Genomic DNA, 26,887 nt, shown 5'->3' with positions numbered 1-26,887 from the left:
TACAGCAACTAGAAGGATGTGCAACTACGACATACAACTATCTACTGGGGCTTTGGGGAAAAAAAGGAGGAGGATTGGCAATAGATGTTAGCTCAGAGCCGGTCTTCCTCAGCAAAAAGAGGAGGATTGGCACGGATGTTAGCTCAGGGCTGATCTTCCTCACCAAAAAAAAAAAAAAAAAAAAAAACACCAAAAAAAAAAAACCCATAATAATAAGGGTGAGTGTGGCTCTAAAGGGGTAGCATGAGGGCACCTTGTGGCGATGGAACAGTTCTGTATCTTGACTGTGGTGGTGGGTACACGAATCTACACGTGTGACTAAACCACATAGAATTAAACATTCATCCACGCGTGCACGCACATGCAGACACAACACACACACATACGAGTACACGTAAAATGGGTGCAGTCTGAATAAGCTCTGTGGATTGTACCAATGCTGATTTCCTGGTTGTGCTATTGTACTGTAGCCATTCAAGATGTTATACTGGGGGAAACTGGGTGAAGAGTACATGAGATCTCTCTCTACATTTTTTTTTTGCAACTTCTTGTGAAGGTATAATTATTTCAAAATAAAAAGTTGAAAAAAATGTAATAATAGAACAGGGGAGAGAGTGTCATAGTATTACAGAATGGCAAGGCTTGAGAGGATCCTACAGATTATCTAGTGCAGTGGTTTTGACACTTTTTCAAGCTGTGAATCCTTTTATTCAAAGGAAATCTCCCAAAGAAGCCCAGTATGCAAAACAGAGCCAAGTGGAACTCCGTGGCTGTGGGGTGGGAGGGGTGGGGTGTGGGGAGTGGGGTGTGGTACCCAAAGCCTACCTGCCTAGCACCCCACCACCACCTCTGGTCTCGGGTCCATTCCTCTCAATTTACAAATTGAGAGGATTTGTGTGATACATACAAATGTATCACTGAGGCTCAGAGACAACACAACAGAGCCAAAGTCACACAGCATGTTAGTGACCTTGCTGGAACACAGCCTGTTCTCCTGAGCCCCTGTCCAGTGTGTATCAGCCACCCAGTCACAGAGAAGGAGGTGGCAGAGTGTCTGACGGGCCAAGTCGTACCTGCAGGGCAGCCCTGGCCCCTCCCTGTGCCCCTGCCAGCGCACACCTGGAGCAGTGCAGCTGTCATGTAGAAGACGATGAAGATGAGTGTGAGAGTGGTGTGCCCGCCCTGCATACAGCTGATGGTGTAGAGGAACACCAGGTGTCCTGGAACCACGAGGAGGAAGAGGACCCGGGCCGAGCGAGAATTCACATCTGGAACCCAGGGAAAAAGGGTGTGAGAGGAGTGGAGGAGAAGACCTGCCTCATGCCTGTCAAAGTCAGAAGGTACCACACTATACCTCAGGGCAGCAGACAGCTGACTCGCTACCTCTCCATCCATAGTCTCCACCCCCCAGGGCGTCCCAGGAAAGGACAGCCTTCCTGCCTGGGTTCTGCCCTCAAGAATAGCGGTATAGCCCAGCAGAGAAGGAGAACCTGTGTCCCCAGGCCCCAGCTGTTTCTTAACTGAAGTTCACCGATTGTTGGCCCCCTCCCTCCAGGGCTGGAATGGGTCCAGGAGGCTGGGACTCTGTCATTACCAGGACTGAAGAAGGTGGTACAAGGACTGGGGCAGCGGCGAGGGACTTGCTCAGAGTTTTCCCCTGGCATCCCATTCATGTGGAGGAAGGTGGAGATACGGCTGGCCTGCACAGCCACCAGATTGCCCCCAACACCTGCAGAGACACATAAGACCTTAGTCATGGGGGGAGGGCATGACCCATTCTCCAGTCCCCAGGAGAAGAGTGAAACACTAAGAAGGAAGACAAAGGCACCCCCCTTTCCAGGGAGTCTCCCAGACCCTCCAATCCTCCCTGCTATGGAGATGCGGCAGTCCCATGTGCCCCTGGTGTGGCTGAGGATGCAGGAAAGGACACAGGCAGATCTGCAGACTCAGGGAGCCTGACTTCTCTACCAGTGCAGTGTGTGCACCTGCTGTCCCGCACAACCGAGGGGACAAGGCCTTGCCTTGCCTCAGCCTCTCTCTAATGCTCTGAGCAGACCCAGGCACCCAATGCTCATGCACTGGCGCCAGTAACCAATTTCAGGTATCAGGTTTGAGCTCTGGAATCTGGTACCTCTCCCAGGAACTGTGCTAGTTACTCTGTTTGCCCTCTCACCTCCAACCTATTCCCTGCCCTTCTCAGCCTTGCTCTGAGCGCTGGGAGGCTGATTTCTACAGACTGTGTCACCCAGGCTCCCTTGCTGGCTGCTTCTAATTAGGTTTGTTCAACAGGAGGCACCAATAGGCAATCAGAGAGAGTGGGAGGAGAGAGAAGTTTCCTGATCCCTCCCTGCTTTTTGGCAGTGCCTTACCCCCGTTGGGCGCAGAGAAGGGCTCTCTCTGGGCTCCTGTTTCCTCCCCTTGACCCTTGAGCACTAGGGCTTCCTATAGGTGCTAATCTCTGGGTTTCTACCCTGCTCCTGCCTCTATGAGCAGCCCCTTCATTCAAGTCTTGAACTACTTGAGCTGGATTTTCCTGCCTGCTGGAACCCTGACTGACACAAAGCCCCAAATTCTCTTCTCCTGTCCTCTGCTTTCCCCGTGGCAGCTGATGCCAAGACCTCACCATTAATCACAGGTGTGAAGACAGCCATCCCTGCAAAGTTGGGGTCTGAGACAGTCTTGTCCAGGATGAGGCCTCCCACACTACATAGACACAAAAACAAAATGATACAAAGACCATCGAAGGGTTCTGTTCTGGACCGAGGTTGACAGGCCCAGGCCCATGTGGCCTTGGAGGAGGAAGGGAAGCAATGGGGCTCCCAGGAGTCCTTTGTCTTCCAGGCCTTGCCTCCCTTGCCAGAACCAGCTGCTGCTCCTAACATTTGAATTGGCACAGTGCCCCCAAGCGAGCTGGTGGCGCCGGGTCAGGCAGCTGCCTCCTGTACCCACTTTTCAAGTTGGCTGGAGGAGCCACCCGCAGGGCTACCTGCCTGTGAGGACCTCTGCTGTTCTGCCTGTGCAGTATTTATTTCCCCTTCTGGTAACAGCACTGGGCTCTTCCTCAGGGAACTGTCTCTCACAAACCATTGAGGCAATGTCCTGGTGACATTGCTCCAATGATGGCAAGGCTCTAGGCCCATTCACCCAGAGCATCACATCCCCAAGGCCACAGTGATTGGTTCAGGGATAGCCACGTGACCAGATGAGAACCAATGAAATTCTATAATGGGACTTTGTGGAACTGTTGAGAGAAAGAATCTCACTCTTCTCACTGGAATTAGTAAGACCTGGAACTACAGACCATCACAGGGAAAAGCACAGCCAAGAGATGGAGAATCCTGGGGCCCTGATGTCATCATTTGTGCCCCTGCTGTCTTTTTAGTTCCCTGAGCCAATGCATTCTGCTTTTCAATGAAACCCGTTTCAGATGGTTTCTGTCACTTGCAATGGAAGGACATGTGATTGATACACTATTGAAGGCATTTCTAGGGTCTGCACCACAGTCCCTTTCCAGGGCTTAAAAGGGAGTCTGTGGCAGGGTGGGAAGAGGGTAGGGGTGTGAACCAAGGGCCCGAGCCTACCTGCTGATGGCCATGGCAATGACGACAGGCTCCCAGCCTGAGTACAACACCTCTCTTGTGGCTGGGCTCCGTCGGGCTAGCACCACCCAGACAGGCAGCAGGGCCACGAAGAAAACACACACAAGGGGATAGATGTACTGCCAGTTATCTGAGAGAGGCAGAGATCAGAGAGAGGTGAGCACTGTGGCTTCCTGCTCCCCGCCTCCTCCTGGCTCAGCCTGCAAATGTTCCAACAGATCAATAGCAATACCACACTAAATGTCTGTAAACATATGACCTCATTTGATCCTCACTATAATCCCAGGAGGTAGGCGAGGCCAGCCTTTTCCATTTTGTGGATGAGGACACCAGGCTTGAAAGCTCCCTAGGCACTGGACTTACTAGGGGCAGAGACCAGGTTCTATGTTTCTTGCTTTGATCCCCAGAAACTATCTCCCCTCTCCTTCTTCATTCTGTAAGCAGATTCCAGCCTTCCGTTCCTTTCCTTTACTGTTCCCACCTTACCCCTCCAAGGGAAGCAAGAATCCACAAGACCAAGCAGGAATATACTTCTCAGATACTTCCCCTGCTGGCTGCATGAATTCAAGTTAAGTCCTTAGCCTCACCTCTCTAAAGTCAGGACTTATTACAAACTTGGTTCCAACCAAATAGTTAAGAACACAGAAGCAATCCTTGCATATTTGCAAACCTACTACCATCTCTCCCAGTCCCACCTAGGAGTCTACCCAGGTCACACTCTGTTGCCTCAGCCTCACCCTCCTCCAGGTAGAGTCCCCAGCTGATGCCTGAGAGCAGCGCCAAGGTGATGAGGTCGCCCAGGCTGGCGGCAATGGGCGTGGCGACATTGTCTGGGTTGATTCCAATCTTGCGAGAGCCAATGATAACTCCAATCATGATCATACCTGGGGAGGGAGAAGAGGGGGCCAGGCAGGGTGAGAAGAGATCAAGGAGCATCAGCAAACAAAAAGAGAGATTGGAGGTGAAGGCCCAGTCAACACCTCTGGCGCAGCCTCCCTACTCCCTTTCCTTACCCAGAACCAGAGAGGCAATGAAGGCCGTGGCCACGCTGCTGGCACAGAGCAGGAAGGCATGTGGGATACTGAAGTGGCCATCAGGGATCCAGCCAAAGACGACGGCTGCGATGGATGCCAGAAAGCCCACTACTGTGGCCTGCACCTGAGGAGGGGAGAGCCCCGGGAACAGAGAGCTTTGTAGCTGAGGTCACTGAGCACTTAGCCAGACCTTTTCCTGGCCCTCAGCAGCCCCAGGAAGCAGGCTGGGCTGAACTGTCCAGTCCTCCCAAGCTGGGAAGATGAATTTATTTATTTAGTTTCACACCAGACACTAGTACTGGACAGTGCACCCTGCAGGAGCCCGGGACATTTTATTGGCTGAATGCGTGTTCCTCTGGGGATTGGGGTGAGGTTCAACAGAGCCCACGACTTCAGTCCAGAGACAACGCCTGGGACTCAAGGGGGAAGACTCCCTGTCTGGAACCTATGTGGCCTCATGGGGAGATGGGACAACAGTGGTCAAGGATACTCCAGCACTCCTGAGTCTGCTCCTAGGTCTGATCTGTGAGGACTCAAGCCCTCCGCACCACTGGGAGCCACGAAATGACATGGATGCTTGGGCCCTCCCCATCTTGGCTGTTTTCCTGGGAAACCTGGTTACCTCCTCGAGCCGCTTCGGGAGAAGCCAGCTCAGCAGGATGCTGGAGCTTCACTCAAGAGTCGGCTGGGGCTGACTGAAGCCTCTCCGATTCCTGACTAAGGGAAAGCTTACTCCACCCTCTCTGGACCCTGCTCTTTTACCTGGATGAGGGCCATGTTCCCAGTGATCATCCGCCAGAGCTCCTTGGGTGTGTCCATGTGCCCGATGTTGGCCTGGGAGGGGGAGGGCAAGGGGCTGGAGCTCCAGGCTGGAAAAGGCCTGAAGCTCCATCCATTAGTACCCTGCCTGGATCAGGAGGCAGTGTATATGGCCTAAGATTCTGGGACCAGGACATGACCCCTAGGGAAAGTGAAGCAGGATCGGGGGGCTAGGGTGGGAGGGAAGGAGCTAAAGAGCCTTGAGCTCCTGCGGTTGGGTGGGGCCAGGAAGGGGGCTCCCAAGCAGCCTCCTCTTCTTTCCTGCTCTCAGGACAGCCACTGAGCAGAGGCAGATTCCATTCTCTGTCCTGTTCATCTGGGTAGCCCATTTCCACATGGGTGAGAAGGACCTGACCCCCGGCTCTGAAGCTAGCCTGCTATCCTAGGGAAGGAAAGGTCAGCTGCTAGTGCAGGACTGAGGCCACAAGAGTGCATGGGAAGGAGTAAGGTGGCACAGAAGTAGGCCAGGAGTAGGGCACGTGGGGGTGGGCTAGGCTGGCTGCCACTTCTCTCTGCTACCTTCTCCAGACTCATGGCCATGCAGGGCCATCCCTGCCACCTGGCTCCCCTGGCCTGCTGAGTTTTATTGCCTCCCGCCTCCCACCCCATGGCCCTGTATCTGGTTCAGTCTCTGGACCATCATGGCTGATCTAAGGGGTTGTGGGAGGTAGGAGTGAGGAGCAGCCCCCCTCCCTCTATTCCCTTAAAGAAGAGCAAGCTGCCATGAGGAAAAGGGAAGGGAATGGGAGAGGGGCTGGGAAGGCCTGGCTCTGCTCCTGCCCAGCTGCAGAGCAGGGCTAGAGATCAGAGGAGGCCCCCATCTGTGCAGGTGCAGGGACCAGCATGATGCTCGCCTGTCAAAGCTGCACAAACAGTCACGAGGCGGGTTTCGAAGCAGGGGGTGGGGCAAGAGTCCAGGGATGGCTGGGACATCCAGAAACCAAGCCTAGGAACCACTCTGGGCAGGAAGCCCCTGCCTAGGAGCAGGACACCCAGCCTGGGATCTCCCTACACCTTCCCACCCCAGCCCCACACTCCAGGCCTGGGCAGTTGAGAAAGGTCTGTAGTGACCTCCCAGCCTGGCTCTGTGCTGCCGGGAGTCCTCTGTGCGCCCCACTTGTCCCAGCCAGAACACTCACTGCAGTGGAGAGCCTCGATGCCAGGGTCATTTCCAGGTTCCCCTTAAGCCCCAGCAGCGCAGGCACGAGGATGAAGACCTCTGTCACCTTCTGGAAGACTTCCCAGTGCTACAAGGTGAAAACAGAATCCAGGAATTGAGTGCCCCAAAGGGCTGGCATCGAGGTTGAACAAACAGTCTGGGATCAGGGGCTTGAGGAGGAAATGGAATCAGCAGGGAGTGAGGACACCAGCCGCTTTTCCTCCAAGAACCCTGGAACCAAACCAAGACCACCGTGCTTCACACAACATAGCCCCGCTGCCTGCCACCCAGAACAGGGCAGATATAGAGGGTCTTCCAGTCAGAAGACTCTAGCCTGGCTCTACTTCCTCTGCCTGCTTTCTTGAGCCAGGACGAGAAAATGGTGAGCCCCACACAGCCAAGTCACCCAGGCTAGCTTACACCCTAGAGCTCCGTTGTGATGGCCCCTCAATCCGCAGTCCTCAGCCCCTTTGCCTCTAGTCCGGTTTCTCTGTGGCCTCAGCCTCGTGTGGTGTTGTCTCAGCTGTGGAGAGTGGGGCTCCGTGGGGCTGGGCTGGGGAGATTAGAGAGTTTGTTTGGTTTCTATCTCCAAGGGCTTTGGGCCTCAGCCACAGCAACTCTCCTTCTAAACAGACTCTGAATGAAGACCATGGCCCTCAAACCTCGGAGCGCCAGTTTGCAAGAACCTTTTTTTTTTTTAAATTTTTTAAATTTATTTATTTTTCCCCCAAAGCCCCAGTAGATAGTTGTATGTCATAGCTGCACATCCTTCTAGTTGCTGTATGTGGGACGCCGCCTCAGCATGGCTGGAGAAGCAGTGCGTTGGTGCCTGCCCGGGATCCGAACCCAGGTCGCCAGTAGCGGAGCGCGAGCACTTAACTGCTAAGCCATGGGTCCGGCCCTGCAAGAACCTTTTTATTCCTCCTCTGCACTTCCTCACCCCACACAACTTCGCCCGTCTCTCAGCGAGGAGAGGCAAGGGTACCCCTGCAGGAAGAGTGAGGAGACATGAGTTCCGGTCCCGAGGTCATTAGGCCTGGCTCTCCTACCAATCCCTTCAGCCAACGTCTAAAGGATGGGCTAAGTGCTCTACATGCATTTTCTCATTTATCCTATCAACAGCCCACTCAGGTAGGGGCTATTTTTATCCCTATTTCGTCAATGAGGAAACTGACGTTCAGAGAGCACTATACTCTTAGTGCTAAGAGGGGAAAATGTAGGATACTTGAGTTGCAATGGAAACTGAAGACTTGCAAAAAAGGCTGGGGTTGCGTCTCCCTCCTTGGCCCTGGGGGCAAAGGTAACATAGGTTCCATTATTTGTTTTAAGAATGGAAAGCCTTCAGGTTTGGAGACAGGGAGGGGGCAGGTGGCCAGGGGGCTATACGTAGGTTGATCAGGGTATCATGGTTGGGGGGCAAAGTGCTGTCATGTGCAAGGGCACTGGACTGAGAGCCTTGGGTCTCCTCTAAGGGACCACAGGGTGGGGCCTCATGCTATCTCCCTAGGATCCTCCCCACATAGACCAGCGGGGGACCTTAAACAAATTACAAGGGCCTCAAGCTCCCGACTGTAAAATGTACACTTCAGAGGCCAGATCAGACGGTCTCCAAAGGCAATTCCAGCACTGACACTATAGATAAGGATGAGCAAGGCTGCAAATCAAACCCACAATGAGATATCGCCTCAGGCCCATTAGCAGGGCTACTATTAAAAAACCCAGAAAATAAAAAGTGTTCGTGAGGATGTGGAGAAATTGGAACTCGTGTGCACTGTTGGTGAGAATGTAAAATGGTTCAATCGCTATGGAAAAAAGTATGGCAGTTCCTCAAAAAATTAAAAATAGAACTACTGTATGATCCAGCAATGTCACTTCTGGGTATATATCCAAAAGGATTGAAAGCAGGGCCTTGAAGAAATATTTGTGCATCCATATTCATAGCAGCATCATTTACAATAGCTAAAATGTGCAAGCAACCCAAGTGTCTATGGATGATGAATGCATAAACAAAATGTGGTATATTCATACAATGGAATATTACTCAGCCTTAAAAAGGAAATCTTATCACATGCTACAATATGGATGAACCTTAAGGATATTATACTAAGTGAAATAAGCCAGTCACAAAAAGACAAATACTGTATGATTCCACTTATATGAGGTGCCTAGAGTCGTCAAACTCAGAAATAAAAAGTAGAAATGTGGTTATCAGGAGCTGGGGGAAGGGGGAAAAGAGGAGTTAGTGTGTGATGGGTATAGAGTTTCAGTTTTGCAAGATGAAAAAGTTCTGGAGATCTGTTTCATAACAATGTGAATATAGTTAACACTACTGAACTGTACATTTAAAAATGGTTAAGATGATAAATTTTATGTTGTGTTTTTTACCACAGTAAAAAAAAAAAAAAAAGATGAACAAGGATATCAGAGGGGACTGGGCCAGGGCTAGAGACCAGGGAGGCTGGACACTGGGGAGTCCTATAAGGCAAGGACCTCTCTTTTCCTGTCAGTTCTTTGTGTGTGGGGGGGCGGGTTGGGGGCAGGGGTGGTCCCTCCCAGGATTCTGGAGAAAGGCTCATTTCATTAGGGCTACAGCACACTCTTACCTGAGCTCCTGCCTGGCCCCTCACAGGCGGGGGGCCTAGGACTCTCTAGGGAAGGCCCTCTGAAGACAAGGAGGGGAGGAGAACCCCCCCAACCCCACCCACAGGCCCAGCCTCCCCCAGCAACAATTACTGAGCTTTCAGGCACTCACAGGAAGAGCCAGCTCCTTCTCAACACTGGAGGGATACGAATCCTTTCTCACCCCCAGGGCCCTCAGAGAGGGCGGCTCCATGAGCCCCATCTGCCTGGAGGAGCTCAGGGACTGTGACTCTTGGATGGTGGTGCATACCACTGGGGTTCCAGCTCCCTGCAGGCCCAGCCTCACTCTGCTTTGTCTCCTCCTTCCTCGCCTAAACTGGACACGCAGCTCCAGAGAGGGGAAGAATTCCCCTTGGCTCCTCTCCCTTCATGAGGGTGCCTGACCGCTGGCTTTCAAAGCTCCTCCCAGAGCACAGCCTCATATCCCCTCCTCACTGCAAAACGTCTGCCCCTCCGGGCTTCCAAGCCGCCAGCTCTGTGAAGAGCTTAGTTCTATAGGTAGGTGTATGTAATGTATATGTATTGGCAGAGAGAAAAGGCCTGGAAAATACTCTAAATGTAAGCAAGTAATATTTTCTGAATTGTTTGTAAGGAATATTGTCTGTCTTTATGATTATTTAAGAAAAAAATATGTATGAAGCTCAGCTAAGCCCCTCTGGCTGCCACTATAAGCACTCTCAAATTCCTCCACCTCCAGCACACAGGCACCCTCTCCTCCTAACTGCAGAAGGACCTAGAAGGTATGCGGTTTTAGTAGTGATAAGATGAGAGACAGGCAGGCAAGCAGAACAAGCAGTCACAATAAGAGCCCCTAGGCAAAAGTCTTCCCAACCCGCACAGAATACAGCCTGCAACCTCACACTACCTGACTCCAGTCCAGCAAAGCCCCGAGCTGGCACTTGGGTCAGAGTAGCCAGCTCCTACACACATACTTTCTTCACCCACAAAACCCTCTCAAAGATGCAGCTCAGGCGGGGGAGTCCCTGACCCGCGCGCACAGGCTCGGGGAAGAGATGCTGGTGATGTGGAACCAGCCCGGAAGCAGAGTGGCCCCAAGGTGAGGAGTGGGTAGAATGTGGCAGGGGCAGACAGTGACTGTCTTTCCTCCCTCCTTTGGCCTGATTCAGGCCCATCCTGTTCATCCTGGCTGGGAGGGCCTGCCCCTGAAGTCAAACCCGTCAGCCGAGCCATCAGCAGTCTTCACCCACGCCTTCCTGCTCTGCTGGGGGTGGAAAAGGGCAGGCTCCCGGAAGCACTGCCCCACTTGGCAGGAAAGGGCATCTACAATTTCACCGTTTCTCAGAAATGCAGCTCCCCTTCCCTTTCTTTCTGTCCTTGGCAGGGGCTCATTGGTCCCTGATATTCTGGGGGTGAGGAATGAGACTGCTCCCCCCATACTCAGAAATAATCCTCACTCAGAGCAATCACCCTACGTCTCGCACCTCAGTGGCCCTGCCGGGACCTCTTTCTTGTCCTTCCATCTTGCCTCTTCCACCTCTCACCTCCTTGGGCCTCAAATACTGACCCCTGCTAGCCTTTGAGTGTTCTGCCCTGAGCCTTCTTCCTCTCCAGAAGGGTAGCAGCAGGGAAGAAAGTTACAGCCAGGAAGAGTTGGAATCAAGACATGAAGGAGACTGAAATCCCTAGAGAGACGCTCTAAGCCAGGCTGTAGAAGAACCTGGGAAGTTGGGCTGGAGTTGACCTTTCAAGGTGAGGACGAGATCAGACTGGAGTCAGTCCAGCATTCACTGGTCTGAGGCTTCCCCTACTCCGCCCTAGGCATCCTCTAGGTGTCCAAGGAGAAGGGCCTCAGGGCAATGCCTGGATATACAGGGCTGTACAAAGTTTGAGAAAGGGGTGGTCAAGTGAGATGGAATCTGAGCTCCTGCCCAGGCAGCCATGGGAGCAGGGAGCAGGCCGGCCACGAGACGAATGCTTCTTTTCCACTCCACTTCCCCAAGTCCACGCTTGCCATCCACTTTCATCTCTGTAGACTCTTCTGTGTATATATAGCAGGGCAGAGAAGCCAGAGGAGGAGGGGTTTGGGGGAGGGGAGGTCTACTTTCCTTGAGATCCTCAGCAAGTGAATTTTTGTTTACTAAAACGAAGTCAATCCCACCTCCTAGCGCCCCTGTGGACAGGAGAGGGGAACCCTGCCCAGTCCTTTCGCGCCATCCTCTACCCTTCTGGCGCTATATCAGACAATGCTCCCCTGCTGTTCATAGAGTTTTCATGGTCAATTTTTTCAGAAGTGGGTGGCCAGGTCCTTCTTCCTAGTCTGTCTTAGTCTGGAAGCCCTGCTGAAACCTGTCCACCATGGGTGGCACAGCAACACGCAGCTGCCACAGTATGACAACCGTCAGACGGGTGGTCTGGTTCCCTGACCAGGAAACGAACCCGAACCTGGGCCACAGCAGTGAGAGCGCTAGATCGTAACCACTAGACCACCAGGGGTGGCTCCAGCAAGTAAAAAATAAGGACCTAGGAGTCCCACCTGTCTTAACACCGCTGGCAATTCCAGCGAAGGTCGGCACACCGCCTCCTGCTACTCCCAACCCTCAAAAGGCTGACAGAAAAAGGGAGTGAGAGGCCCTGCAGCAGCCTTGGGCCAAACTAAGGGGCAGGGCACAAAGCATCTGCAGTATGGAGGCGCCATACCCCAACCCCTTCAATTCCAACGTTGGGCCCAATCTTGCTTTCCCTCCCAAATGCCATGGTGCGGAAGTTGGAGCAGATCACAGTCCATTTATCCTTTTCCTACTTTTGGCCTGTCTACCCAGCCCCTTATCTCCCTGCAGAGGCTGGCTGAGCACGTTATGTAGAGAGCAGGGCAGATGAGAGGAGACAGAAATGGGCCTTCCAGGAAGAGACTGGGTCTTCTGCAGTAGTGCGGAAAGATGGGGGGCCCTGAACCAAGGAGACATCTGCACCAACACGGCCTCCTGCTGAGTTGCTCTGAGACACTGAGACTACTCTACAGCCAACTCCTCCAGACAGTCCCAGTCTCAGGCACTCTCAGACTCTGTCCCACTGAAAGCCGTCTGAGCTTGTGAAGGGGGATGCAGGTGTGAAGACTTAGAAATCGTTCTGCTCTTCCTGAATCTGAGACTGTCAATCACCCCTTTTGCTCCCCTGGATGTGGAATAAAGATCTCTCTGCGGTTCCATGTCCCAGTCTTTCTGCACCCACCCTCTCCCATGATATCACTGCAGCCATCTGCAGGGCCTGCTTCAGCCCAGCTGTGGCAAGTAGGCTGGGGGAAGGTGACAAGGACAAACCAGCCATTGCCATCCATACCAAGTGGACCCTCACTCTGGGGTGAGCCTAGGTGCCACAGGAAGGGCAAATGCTGGCCCTTGGTGGGCATGTTGGGCAGGCTCCAAAGGTGCCCTACCTCAAATACTGACCCCCGCCAGCCTTCCAGTATTCTGCTCTGAGCCTTCTCGATGTCTCAGGCTCATGGGGGTGGGGTGGGGGTGGGGCAAGATGTTAGAAGCCTTTTACAGCTCTAGAACTCTGAGTGTGTGGGATGGCAGGGTGCTCCCCATCCCTTCTAAGATCTTTTGTTCTTGTTCACTTTAGAATATAACTCTAATTATTCCAGATTCCAGTCCACCCTGTTCTTCAGGGGAAGACAAAGAGAGCAGACTCCTCCCAGAGTCTTTAACCAACTAGTGAACCATGGCCATGGTGAAGGCCAAAGAGGTTAACGGCGCAAGCTCTGGAGTCAGATGACCAGCGGCAAATTACCTAATCCCTCTAAGCCATAAATTCCCGATCTACAAAACGGAGATGATTATGGCCCCTACAGAAGAGCATAGCAAACGCTCCCCACTACCATTATTATTATCCAGAAAATAAAACCACTCTTCCCAGTTTACCATCAGACCTTGGTTCTATAATCCTTTGTAGGCACCAAACCAATACTCAACAACTCTAAGAATGAGAACCAAGGCCACAGGAAAGGGATGGAAGAGGTAGAGAAACTGCTACCCCAGTCTCACTGCTCCCCCTCCCTCGACCCCACTCACTGCCCTAGGAGGAGGGGCCGCCGCTAGCGGGAAGAAGCCAAAGCCCGCCTTCCCAGCTCCAGGCTGGCTTCCTAAACCGCACGCAGGAACAGTGCTCAACATTACAGGTTAGAGTTGAGGTGAGGCAGTACAAGGCACTCTGGCATGACGTAAACACCATCCTCATTAGCAAGCCAAAGTGCAGGGTTCTCCTGAAGGGGTCCAGGGGGACAGTGCTGAAGGAAACACCTAGAACCAACCACCCTCCATTTCCTGGGGCACAGGCACAGTAAGACCCGTCAGCAGGGCTCTCTGCATCACCACATGCACCATTTGTAGGGTTAGCTTGGCAAAGAGGAGGGCCTGCTGAGCTCCATGTCCTCCTGAGAGATCTCATGGGCAGGGACACACTGGGCAAAGGCCAGATCTCCCCTGGCCTCTGTATTTTTCCAAGTACCTAGGACAGAGCCCAGCACTCAGCAGGAATTTGATACATGCTCAGATAAACCCAGCACCTTCAGGAAGCTCTGCCTGCCTTACTGAGCTTCAAAACCTTTACCTGGAAACAAGACTTGAACTCTCTCTGGGACCTGAAGGTTCCGGGTAAGTCCTAAACTACAACATGCTAACACAGCATGTCCCTGGCTCTTAACTTCTAGATCCTGCCAGTTCTTATCCTTAATTCCACCCAGTAGCCTCAAAAGAGCACTCTTTGCCCAGGGCAGGTTCCTGAAAGACAGGTAAAGAGCAAAGAGGAGTTCTGCCCAGGCCTAGTTACATTCTGTCCCCACTTATGTCACATAATTAGCACTTCTGGGTCTTATCATGCTAACCCCCCCAAATCACGCATCAGTACCCAACCCTATTCCCCAAGGAGATTGTGCCAAGGTTACAGCAGATAAGCAACAGAAAACGCCTTTAAGAACCGTCCCACTTTATTTGAGACCCTCTTGGCAGCCGGACAAATTCCTGCCCAGCAGGGGGATGGAGGGGAGACTTGAAACTGAGCTTTCTACTATGGGTATCCTTGAAGCCCCAAGTGAAAGGAAAGGTGAGCATAAGGAAGAGGCTCATCTAAATGTCTCCTACTGAGCTGGGCTCAGCAGGAATGCTCAGGAGGGATGGCAGGCAACAACACTGTTCCATCTCTCCTCTTCCAAGCCTAAGATCCTCTTCCAAGCTAGTTCTGCTTCTGTCAAGCAATAATGCCCTGACCTCCCCAGGGCTACTGGGCTTCCTCGAGGCTTCTGTAGACAGTAACTAGACCAAGAAGAAACTGAGGACATGATCCAAAGGGAAACCGTATTCTAGGAAGCAGCAGCTACTTCTGACAGGGAGGTGGAGAGGAAGCTCCAAGCGTCAGTTTCCCAGGAAGAAAAGGTGGCCCCAGGGCTCACGGTCAAGAGCTGCCCTCCCCAGGTCCTACCTGCACGATGTCCAGCACCATGCCAGCCGCCACAGTCCCAAAGCCTGCCAGGAGGAAGGGAAACAGCACTTGCAGCCCGATGGAAAAGGAGGTCTCCTTGAGCGGGGAGGGTGGTGTGGGGCCGTGGTCTGTGCTGACGTCATCACTTTCGTTGCTCTGGCTCCCATTCTCCAGCAGGGCGTCCTCCTCCCGAACCCCCTTGGCGTTGGCCCGAGACTCAATCACCACCACCTCTACCCCAGCCCCATCAGGCCCCAGGAACTCTGAGGTCTCAGCCAAGGCCTCTCGCCCAGGGCCATCTGAAGAGCAGGGTGAGGCAGTAGGGCCAGTCCCGTTCAGTTGGTGGATGTCCTTCGGCTCTGGCTTAGAGGACATGACGGGAAGGCAGGAGGGGTAGGGGAAATTTCCTCTCTCTTTCTTGTTTTATCCCTCTCTAACTCAGGAAAGACCTTAGTCTTGGGGTGAACCCAGGCTTGGGTGCCACAGGACTCCCTCCCACGGCTCTCCGCTCCTACTAGGCACTGCAAAAGCTGATCTACCAACAGGCAGCCCCATCAAGCACTGAAGCCGTGAGCTGGAGGGGAACAGCAGCTCCTCACCAGACTCCACAGCCAGCCAGTAGGGGTGCAGAGGCCTGACTCCGGCCAGCCAGTGCTGTGCTTGAGGGAAATTTATCTGGCCTCTTATCTTCTTTGGTTCTCAGCAGCAGGCTCCTCAGAACAGGGGACATTCAGAAAGAAGAGCCCAGCTAAGTCTGGGGTGCCCTCTGAGGTGGTCCTTCTCTCATGAAAAGTAGCTTCGGTTCAAATCTTTCAGAATGCAGCCTCAGCCTGGGGCTGCGGCTCCTTCCCACGCCTCTGGCTCGGCTCCTTCAGCTTCCCACAGCTCCTTGGGCTCTGCTGGTCCCAGGGCAGCGGCTGCCGTCTCTTCCCTTTCTTCCAGAGAAGATTTCCTTCTTTCCTGGGAAGACCTTGTACCTCCCCAAATCCCTGGTCCTTAAAGTTATGAGAGTCTGTGTGGAACACCTTACGTGGGAAGGAAGAAAACAAGAAAAAGAGAATGTTATGACACAGCAAAGGACAGCTGATACTGGGAGACTTCTCCCACAAGGCAGGCATAAAGAGTTTTCTATTTGCCTCCTTCTTTCCACTAAAATTACTCCTTCCTGCACTGTGACATCTGGAGGCCCAGCGGGCACTATCCCCGCCATCCTCCCATCTGGCAACCCACGGCCCACAGGGGTCACCACCGTGGTCAACAGCAACGAGATGTAGCCAGCCTGGGATTGGGCAGATGCTGCGCAGGAGACGTTGGTACTGTCCTCTCAGCAACTGAAGGTGGCAGGGATGTCTTGGGGGAGATCCCTTCTTGAATGCCCATTAAGAACGCAGGATTGTTTAAGTGTGGTCTCCCAGTGGCGTCAGTTACAAATTTAGTCACAAACTCCCTGCTGCATAGCCACCCCACTGTAGAAAGTGATTGTTTACAGTCACAAGACAGCAGCACTGGGCAAATAAACAGAGAGAATCTGATCACTGACTAAAGGTCCCCAGACCCACAAACACCCTAGCCCCTGAGAAAAAAAATAGGAGGACTCCCTGGGCAATGGGAGCCAGACCAAGGCCAAGAGCCAGGGCCTACCCAAGCCTGCCCTTGAGAGTCAACGGTGTCACAAAAAGCTCAGACGCCTGACTGGGATCCAGGCCTCTGTCTCTAGCTCTCTTCCCCTGCTCTGGGCCCTGTGAGCCTGTCAGATAGGACAAGGGAGTTATCTCAGTTTGAAGAGAAAGAGCGTAAAACTGTTGGTTATTATGCACACATTTCAGTTCCCTCGGTTTGCCTTGTTCCCCAGGGTTACTGCGAGTTGGATATAGTGGAATTCTTAAAAAACAAAAACACAAAAGCACCAACTCAAAAAATAAAAAATAAAACAAAACCAAACAAAAAATAGAGCAGCATAAGCCAAAATGCATTTGCTCCCACATGCATGTCTCTTAAGCTGTAACAGCCCCACTTTTCTTGCCTAAAAGAATCCCCAGGCCTTGATCCCACCCTATTATTCCATTTCACCAGAACAGCTCTTACAACTGAAAAATAAATTTAAAAAGAGAATTCCCCTAGGTAGGATGAATAGGTCCTTAAGTATTCAAACACACAATTAGTCAACGTTTGGGAAAGGGTGGACCAAACTCCAGTAACTGGCCCATGGGAATTGTTTTCTCTTTCCGTCCACTCAAGTCACCAGGGGGACTCCCTTTTCCAAACTCCTTAAACACAGCCCTGTGGTTCTTTGGAAGACCCTCCCTAGAGATCCAGGAGGAAACTTCTGAGCAGGAGAGAGACTACTGCCCCTATGCCAGAAAAGTTTCTGAGTATGCTAAAACTTGACCCTCCCTCCTCCTCCTGTCTTCCTGGCAGGCCACTTAACCTGACAGGGAGCTCGCAGGAAGAAAAGCCAGTCCCTCACCGCCTTCTTTCCAATAAAGAGACTTCAGACCGGCCTAAGGCCCTGGGATGAAAGAAGCAAAACTGAACCAGGATGCCCTGGGGAGGGGACACAAAAGACCCATTTTAGTATCCCCAAACCCAGGGAGGGGGAGAAGTAACCGGGTGCACCCCCCCGCTCCGATTCAGACTCAACAACTGCGCTGCGCGCCAGGACTCGCGCCCTCGGCCACCCACCCCGCCGGACCCAACAGGACTGACCTGCGCCTCGCTTGGGAGGAAGGGGGGCGCCTGGCGAGTGGCAGCAGGGATCCGTCGTCTCGGGGGGTGCAGGGTTCCCCCTCTTCTCATCACTCCTCCTCCTTGGCAGTCCTCCTTGGCCCCCGGCGTGCCCCCCACAACCCCGGCCAAGGTGAGCGTCCAGCCGCGACACCCCGCTCGCTACATTTCGCCTCTGCGTTACGGCGAGGCCACCGCTCCGCTTCCACGAGGGGAGGGGGCCGGGGAGGGCAGGATATACCGCCGCGGGCCTGGGCGGGGAGGCCGCGGACCGCGGACTGTGGAGCCGAGCTCGCTCGCCCCTAACCGCTTCTCGCCCGCGGACTCGGGGCCGACTGGTTGGTTGCTTGTGGCAAACGTGATCTGGGGCAGACTGGGTGGCAACCCCCCTCCATCAAAAATAGATTCTGGATGGACAACTGAGGCAGCCAATGAGGGCCTGGGGAGGGGCGGGCTCCGCCGTGGCCCGGCCCCTTTCCTCCCATCGTTGCCCCGGAGGCGGGGCGCCGGCGGAACGCCGAGCGGGGAGTGACGGGAACCGGACCCGGCTGGAAGGGCCGCGGGCTCGCGGGGCCTCGCGCCTGTCCGCCCGAGGTGCCCCGCCGCCCGGCGCTCGCGGCGCAGCGCCGCCTGCCTCGGGCCGCCCCGCCGCCGGGGCCTCCTCGCCCTTCATAGTCTTGTGCGCCTGTGCGCGTCCGCGGGGCGTCTGGAGGGTTTCCTTGAGCCTCTGGCCTTCGGGAAGACCGGGAAACCTCCCTGTGGAGCCAGCCGCTCACCCCGTGGGCTCCCGCGCATCCCCGTGCTCTTTCCCCGCGCTCGGTACCCGGACAGAACCGGCCCTACCTTGTTCTGGGACACCGCTCCTCTCCTGCTGGCCCGTCACCTCGCGCTTCCGCCAGATTCCGTGTTCCTCTAAGCAAATGGCTCAGCCCTGACGGAACCGGCCTTAATAAAGTTCCAGCCTTGAAAGGGGTGGGGATGGGCGGGCGGGAGGGAAAAGAGGTCAGACTCGTGGCTGGGGTCCCGCACGCACCACCTGAGGTAGGGGCGGAGGGGAGCCTAGCTTCCTCTGACCCACTGATCCTGGTGGCAGCATGGGGAGAGATGTCTCCATCCCGGGCTAAACGAAATCCAAGTTTCCCTGACGCACCTTGTGGGATCAAAGAGGGGTGTTCCCATCTCGCCTTTTGCCACTTCCTCCCTGGGGTATCTCCACCTCTCCAACGCAAACTCAGTACCAGTTCTCTTTGGGATGTTTTTGTGCAGGGGGTGTGACCTCCCCCACAAAGGAACCGCCACCCCCTGGTTTTCCCCTCTTGTCAGTGGAACCTGTGACCAGTGGTTCCTTCCTGCCCTTTTCCTCCCGGAAAGTGGCTTGGGGGGCACTAGAGCACGACTCCAGACTCCTGGATGGGCTTTGGAGTAGTGGTGTGCATAGGGAGAGGAGAACATAGTGCTGAGTATGAAGCTTTCGGCTGCCCCTTCCTCCTTCGGAGAGACGCACACAGCAACCGGAGCAGGTAATTCCTTTGGACAAGGATGACAAACACATACAACTCCGCCCCCCACCTCCTACTTCAGTACTCAGGATTATTCCAGCTCAGCTGCTGGGATATTTGCATCAAGGGCCTGCACTCTCACAGGCCCTAGTAGAGGAAACGTCAGTGTCTTAGAACCCCAATTTTGGCTTCAAACACTGGGTCTCTCCCCCTGGAGAGAGAAGTAGCTGCTAGGCTAGGAAACAACGGGCTTGGTCCAAAAGGATCCATTTGTGGATAGGGGTGTAGGGTTGGCGGGGAATTAAGGCTTATGTATCTGGAGACTTCTCAGTCAGGGGCTGGTGAAAATTCCTCTCCTGCTCCTTTCAACAGACCTCCCTCCCCTCCCTTAAAACTCTTGCTGCAGCTCAGCCACTTATATGTAAAATCTTGATCTTCCTCCTAGTCCCTTCCTACCTTCCATTTTTTAACCACCCAAAAAGAGTTCCCCTCTCAGGCTGGCCCCATGGCTTAGTGGTTAAGTGTGCGCGCCCTGCTGCTGGTGGCCCGGGTTGGGATCCCAGGTGGGCACTGACGCACCGCTTCTCCGGCCATGCTGAGGCCGCTTCCCACATACAGCAACTAGAAGGCTGTGCGGCTATGATATACAACTATGGGGGGCGCGGGGAAGAGTTCCCCTCTCCTGTGGGCATTTTTTTTTTTTAAATCAAAGTATACCAGACACGTGGGAAAGTGAACAAAGCCTAAGTGTGACAAAATATGACACAGTGAAAATACCATAGAACTACCACCCAGATCAAGAATTAGATCATTACCAGCTCCCCAGAGGCCCTCCTCACAGCCCCTCCCAGTCACTATCCCACCTTCCTTCCCAAAGTTATCCTCTATCTAACGCTACAGATTAGTTTTGCCTGCTTTTGAACTTTATATAAATGAAACTATTTAGTAGGTATTATTTTGTGTATGTTTGTGAAATTCTGGCAAAATGTTGTGGTAGCAGCAGCCCAATCATTTTCAGTGCTGTAGAGTATGCCATTAAATGAATATACCACAACTTATTTATCTATTATTTTGTTGATGGATGTTTGGGTTGTTCCCAATTTGGGGTTATTATGAATAATGCTGCTATAACATCTTTGTTTGTGTTCCTAGGTACACTTATGTTCATATTTCTATTGGATATATCCCTAGAAAAGAATTACTGGGTCATACAGTAGGCATAGGTTTAGTGTCAGTAAATGCTACTAAATAATTTTCCAAAGTGCTCATGTTAATTTATACTCCTGCCAGCAGTGTCTTAGTGTTCCAGTTGCTCCATATTCTCATCAACACTTGGTATTGTCAATATAAAAAGATTTAAAAATCTTAAGCCATTCTGGTGGGGTGTGTAGTGGTATCTCATTGTGGCTTAGATTTGCATTTTTCTGATAACCAATGATGTTAAGCACATTTTCCTATATTTATTTTCCATTTGGATATCTGTTAAAGTATTTTGTCCATGTTCTATTAGGCTTTCTGTCTTATTGCTTAGTAGGAGTTCTTTATATATTTCAAATATGAGTCCTTTGTTGGTTATAGGTATTGCAAAAATTTCTGTGAGTGGATAAATACAGAAGACCTTGGTTTAGGGGTCTTCTGAAGCCTCAGGGCCACTAGGACAAGACTGTAAGCTCTGTGTCTATTCTGATCACTAGTGTATTCTCAGCTCCTGGCACTTAGTAGGTACTTAATAAATAGGCTGAATGAATGATGGATGAGATGGATGAGACTCATCCAGGTAGTCTGCCCTGTGTTGTGCTGGTCCCTACACCACAAGGCCCCCCCCCAACACCAAGAGGGGCTGGAGGGAGCAGATTTCCTTCCAGCCCAACCAGCTGTGACCTTGGGAAGGGGAAGACACTCAGCCCTTCTCTACTGAAAGAGCAGAAATAGCTACAGTCTGTGAAGAGGGAAGCACGGATGTAGGGAGCAGAGGTCACAGATGAAAAGACAGGAACCAGCAGCAGGTAGCAAGCCAGCCAGATGCTTCAGAAGGAGAGACTCAGTTGGGGGTGAAGGGGGTGGTGGTGTCAAGGAGACAGTGAGGGTCTCTGAGCATCACAGTGGACCTTTGTATGACAAGAACCTCCAAAGGTCACACAGGCCCTCCTCCTGCCTCAAGACATGCCCACTCTGAAAGCTTGTTAGCCGAGAGAGCTCCTCTATACTTAAAAACACTTTTCCCTCTCCAAAGGAGGTGCCTTGAGACTTTGGTTGCAGGGTCTTGTTCCTACCTCCCTACTGGGGACTCTTTTTTTCAGATCTGGCTTTAACTTCCTCATGGCCTGTAATGTCTATCCTGAAGATGGAAGACCATTAAGTCACTGCCAGCCCCTTCTTCTCTAGGAAGTTTTTCCCCAGGCCTGTGGCATTCTACAGCACTTTCCTGTCACTGTCTTTCTCTCTAGTGTCTTTTCATTCAGCTATAGCTGATACCAGGGCAGGTCAGAAGTCTCCAACTGACTCCCATTACTATAGGAGAGAGATTTCCCCCTTGCAACACCAAACAGACTCACAGCATCCCCTCCCCAGGTCCTCCAGAAGACAGTGAGGTTAGTATAGCTCCAGAATTTTCTATATTGGGGTAGCAGTCTTGTTGGAGAAGGGCTAGATGTTGTGGCATGAAACGGCATTTGTATAGCAAGCACAGTGTTTTCACTTGGAATGTGAGATTATTGGTGGAGGTGGGGGATTTTGGGGAAGGGGGAGGTGTTGATCACTGCCAGGGGCCTGTGGAGGAGCCTGTGAGGGAATTGCCTCTGTGGGGCAGCCTTCATCAGTGTTGCTTGGCACTGTTCCTAATATAGAGTTCATTTAGCCTCTATCCCAAGGTCCTCCAGACCCCATGGTCTTCTTTTAGAAATAGCTGCTGTCTACCAATGGACTAGCTGAATACTCATCCTGAAACATTATAAAATTCCAGAGCCCTGTAAATTCTGGATCCCCTAACCAGCATGGTATAGTCACAAGACTAGCCTGATATGGCTGGAAACTTTTCTCTCTTTTGTTTCTGCTGGGGATGGGGTGCTCCCTCCCATTTTTCCCTTTGCTATAACCCCTCCCCTGATACCTCCCTCCCAGAGGTCAACCTCTTTCCTGCTGGCCAGAGCTGAGGTGATATCCCCTTCCGGCTTTATTCAGTTCTAGGAGGATGCAGTGATGGGGGTAGGATGGGGAAGTGAGGCCATCTGTGCTCAGAGCTAGTTGCTCCCACCATGCTCCCTGCATCTCTCTAACTGAGCTCCCCTTTCCCAAAGCCCCCTGGATACCCTCCCTGGATTCCTCTAGGCGGGATGGTTCCAGGTATTTTTTAGCTATAGTTCTGAAATTACTGGGTAAACTGGGAAGCCTTAGCAGCAAGCAAAATATTTAGGTGAACTATAACTGGGAATAGAGAAGTAATCTTTGAGAAGCATTGCTGCAGAGTGGAATGTGCCACAGCTTTGTAATCACATGGGTTTGAATCCAAGCTCAGCTACATATTAGGTATGTGACCTTGGGCAAGCTCCTTTATGTCTCTGAGCCTTATCTATAAAATGGAGACACTACTCTCTTTCACAGAGCTGCTGTGAGGATTACTGATAATATAGCATTTGGAATACTTCCTGCACGTAGTAGGAATATTATGGTTTCGCGAAAGAGGAAGAGCCACAAACAAGGATTAAGCATCTCGAAGGGGCAGCTCAGGCTCTCTCTGGGACTCACATTGAAGTCTAGACTTCAGACTGTGAAGGCATTCCTATCTGCAAAGGGTTAAAAATGGACAGTCCCCAGCACGTGGATGCGGGAGGGGAGCTAGTCTCAGGGCAGCATCCCTGCAGTGGGTCATCAGCCAAAGATAAGTAAGCTTTATCTTTCCAGAGCCAGGATGCAAGAAGATCATATTTTGCAAACCAGACTGTCTAGTTTCAGACTGCTCTCTGTGTTTACTGCCCTTTGATTATCCACTAGCCAGGGCTTCCTCAGCTGGCCTGGTCATAGGAATCACCTGTGGGCATTTCTTTTAAAATATAGATTTACAGGCCTTTCTCCTGGAAATTCCGTTTCCAAAGATCTGGTGCTGGGCCAGGAAATCCACCCTTTTAATTAGTGCCTCAGATGACTCCCATGATCCTACCAGTTTGGGGAACAGTGCCCCAACCTGGTGGTTCTCAGCCATGGCTGCATATTAGAACCTGCTGGGGAGATTGAACTGAAATATACCTTTGTCACAGGAGAAAACACTGAACTTTGTCTGGGAAGGTTCTGGAAGTCTTCAGACACGAAGATGCTTCAATTGAATCTTCCTGAGTGGATTTATATATTAACTCATTTAATCCTAATCATTACCCTATGAAATGGGCTGTTGCAATATAACAGGTCAAAATTAAGTCAGTGGATTGGAGAAAGGTAGGTGTATTAAAAAGTTATTTAGGTTAGTCATTAGGGAAATGCAAATCAAAACCACATTGGGATACCACTTCGCAAACACTAGGTTGGCCATAAGAAAAAAACAGAGCAGAAAGCAGAAAATGACAAATGTTGGTGAGGATGTGGAGCAACTGGAACCATTGGCCATTGCTGGTGGGAATGTAGAATGGTGCAACTGCTGTGGAAACAGTTTGTTGTTTCCTCAAAAAGTTAAATGTAGAATTACCATATCACCCAGAAATTCCACTCCTAAGTATGTGCCCCAAAGAATTGAAAACAAAGGAGAAAAGCATCTCCAGAGGCAAAGGAGAATGTGGCATTTTCAGGGAACAACAGGTTTTTCAATATATGGCTAGATGTATATAGACATGCATATAGAGAAGTGGAGGGTGAAAGATGAAACATTAGTCTTTGATGATATGAGAAGTTACACAGCTTAAGACTCCTTTTACGGGCACGCACCGACGCACCGCTTGTCAAGCCATGCTGTGGCGGCGTGCCATATAAAGTAGAGGAAGATCGGCACGGATGGTAGTCCAGGGCCAATCCTCCTTGGCAAAAAGAGGAGGATTGGCATTGGATGTTAGCTCAGGGCTGGTCTTCCTCATACACACACACAAAAAAGACTCATTTTACATGACTTCCTGTGTTTTATGTGTCAGTTTTGTTTTCCCAACTAGATTACAAGGTCCTTGAGCACAGAGACTTTATATATATATGTATTTTTTAGTATATATATGTATTTTTTTTTTTTTTTGGTGAGGGAGATTGGCCCTGAGCTAACACCTGTACCAATCTTCCTCTATTTTGTATGTGGGATACCGCTACAGCTTTGTCTTGATGAACAGTGTAGGTCCACACCTGGGATCTGAACCTGTGAATCCCAGGCCGCTGAAGTGGAGCATGTAAACTTAACCACTACGCCACCAGGCCAACCTCAGAGACTTTATATTTTTAAAGTTAAATTAATTTTTAATGCCTTATATTTTAAAGTTTCTATGATCTTTGCTGACACATTCTAATTTTTTTAAAGACTATTTTGTAGAGCAGTTTTAGATTTACAATAAAATTCAGAGGAAGGTACAGAGATTTCCCATATACTCCCTGCCCCTATACATGCATAGCCTCCCCCATTATCAACATCACTCACCAGAGTGGTACATTTTTCACCAAGGATGAATCAACATTGACATATCATAATCACCAAGTCTGTAGTTTACCTTAGGGTTCACTCTTGGTGTTGTACATTCTATGCATTTGGACAAATGTATAATGATATATTTCTATCATTATAATATCAACAGAATATTTCCACTGTCCTAAAAATCCTCTGTGCTCTGCCTATTCATAGCTGCCCCTCTCCCATAACCACTGATCTTTTTATTGTCTCCATAGTTTTGCCTTTTCCAGACTGTCATATAGTTGGAATCATACAGTATGTAGCCTTTTCAGATGGGCTTCTTTCACTGAGTAACATGAATTTAAGGTTCCGCCATGTCTTTTCATGGCTTGATAGCTCATTTCTTTTTAGCACTGAATAATATTCCATTGTCTAGATGTACCACAGTTTATTTATCCATTCACCTACTGAAGGATATCTTGGTTGCTTCCAATTTTCGGCAATTATGAATCAAGCTTTATTTGTGCAGATTTCTGTGTAGATGTAAGTTTTCAGTTCTTTTGGGTAAATACCAAGGAGCTTGATTGCTGGATCATACTGTAAAGAGTATGTTTAGTTTTTAGGAAACCACCAAACTGTCTTCCCAAGTGGCTATACCATTTTGTATTCCCACCAGCAATGAGTTTCTGTTGCTCCACAGCCTCACTGGCATTTGGTGTTAGTGTTCTGGATTTTGGCCATTGTAACAGGTGTGTAGTGGTATCTCACTGTTTTAATTTTCATTTCCCTGATGAGCGGAGCATCTTTTCATATGCTTATTTGCTATCTGTATATAAGTGAGGTGTCTGTTAAGGTCTCTGGCCCACTTTTTATTTGGGTTGTTTGTTTTCTTATTGTTCAGTTTTAAGAGTTCTTTGTATGTTTTAGATAACAGTCTCTTACTAGATGTGTCTTTTAACATTCTAATTTAAACTTACAAATTTGGTTCTTCTTCCTGATTAGACCCTTAGAAATTGAGTCTCATTCATTCTCATGGTGTCACAATTTATGGTGCTATGTTAATGACTCACAAATATCTTTGTCTTAGATTTTTCTTCTGAGCTCCAGACTTGGATGTCTCAGCACTTCCAACTTGTTATATCCAAAATGGAGCTCACCATCTCCTAGATATCTGCTCCTTCTTCAGTCTTCCCCATCTCAGGGAATGGAGTCACTCTTCCATTTTCTCAAGACAGACACCTGGGAGTCATTCTTTTTATTTTTAAGTTTTAATTTTTTAATTTTTTTTTAGGGGAGTCATTCTTGACTCCTTCCTGTACTTCCCCACCTTTTCACCATCCATCAATTACCATGTGCCATCCATTGACTCCACCTCCTAAATACCTTTTTTTGGACTAATTTTTTTTTAATTGAGGAGAAATTCACATAACATAAAATTAACCATTTTAAAGCATACAATCCATTGGCATTTAGTATATTCATGATGTTGTGCAACATCACCTCTATGTACTTCTAAGACATTTTCATCACCCCAAAAGGAAACTCTTACCCATTAAGCAATCACTCTCCCCTCCCCTCCCCTCCTAGCTCCTGGCAACCACTAGTCTGCTTTTAGTCTCCATGGATTTCCCTATTATGGACATTTCCCTTTTTTGTGTGTGTGAGGAAGATTGGCCCTGAGCTAACATCTGTGCCCATCTTCCTCTATTTTGTATATGGGACACCGCCACAGCTGGGCTTGATGAGCGATGTGCCTGGGATCCAAACCCGCGAACCCTGGGCTGCCGAAGCTGAGCGCATGAACTTAACCCCTATGCCACTGGGCCAGCCCCTGGACATTTCGTATAAATGGAACCATGTAATATGTGACCTTTGGTGTCTGGCTTCTTTCACTCAGCATAGTGTTTTCAAGGTTCATCCGTGTTGTCGCATGTATCAGGACTGCATTCCTTTTTCTGGCTGAATAATAGACCATGGTACGGCTATAACATATTTTGTTTATCCATGCATCTGTTGATGGACATTTGGCTGTTTCCACCTTTTGGTTATTGTGAATAGTGCTGCCGTGAGCATTCATGTACAAACTTGTGTGAATACCTGTTTTCAATTCTTTTGAGCATATACTTAGGAGTGGAATTGCTGGGTGATATGGTAATTCTATGTTTAACTTTTTCAGGAAACAACAAACTGTTTTCCAGAGCATCTGCACCATTTTACATTCCCAGTAGAAAATGTACAAGGGTTCCAATTTCCCCACATCCTCACCAACATTTTTTGTTTGTTTGTTTGTGAGGAAGATCAGCCCTGAGCTAACATCCGTGCTAATCCTCCTCTTTTTGCTGAGGAAGACTGGCTCTGAGCTAACATCTATTGCCAATCCTCCTCCTTTTTTTTCCCCCAAAGCCCCA

General features: G+C 50.6%; 2 protein-coding genes across 3 annotated transcripts in view; one reads left to right on the top strand and one right to left on the bottom strand.

Annotated features, from left to right (window-relative positions):
• The window catches only part of MFSD4A (major facilitator superfamily domain containing 4A), a 307,016-nt gene that overhangs the window by 188,490 nt on the left and 91,639 nt on the right, over positions 1 to 26,887 (top strand). The gene's annotated exons all lie outside the window — the stretch shown is intronic.
• Positions 1 to 26,887, bottom strand: part of SLC41A1 (solute carrier family 41 member 1) — a 46,161-nt gene that overhangs the window by 5,438 nt on the left and 13,836 nt on the right. Inside the window, exons 2-11 of one of the 2 annotated variants that reach the window (XM_058540223.1) lie at positions 18,255 to 18,373; positions 14,688 to 15,712; positions 6,592 to 6,699; positions 5,396 to 5,467; positions 4,613 to 4,757; positions 4,337 to 4,483; positions 3,582 to 3,729; positions 2,624 to 2,703; positions 1,595 to 1,729; positions 1,120 to 1,268 (exon numbers count right to left, since the gene is read on the bottom strand). In XM_058540223.1, the coding sequence (XP_058396206.1) occupies positions 1,120 to 1,268; positions 1,595 to 1,729; positions 2,624 to 2,703; positions 3,582 to 3,729; positions 4,337 to 4,483; positions 4,613 to 4,757; positions 5,396 to 5,467; positions 6,592 to 6,699; positions 14,688 to 15,062 (1,359 nt within the window). In that variant the 5' untranslated portion in view covers positions 15,063 to 15,712; positions 18,255 to 18,373. Of the gene's footprint in view, positions 1 to 1,119; positions 1,269 to 1,594; positions 1,730 to 2,623; positions 2,704 to 3,581; positions 3,730 to 4,336; positions 4,484 to 4,612; positions 4,758 to 5,395; positions 5,468 to 6,591; positions 6,700 to 14,687; positions 15,713 to 17,393; positions 17,900 to 18,254; positions 18,374 to 26,887 lie in introns of those variants that run through there. The other variant, XM_058540222.1, reaches the window with a different exon arrangement.

This window comes from Diceros bicornis, chromosome 4 (assembly GCF_020826845.1).
Source record: "Diceros bicornis minor isolate mBicDic1 chromosome 4, mDicBic1.mat.cur, whole genome shotgun sequence".
Classification (NCBI taxonomy): Eukaryota; Metazoa; Chordata; class Mammalia; order Perissodactyla; family Rhinocerotidae; genus Diceros; species Diceros bicornis.
This window is presented reverse-complemented; position numbering and strand designations above follow the sequence as displayed.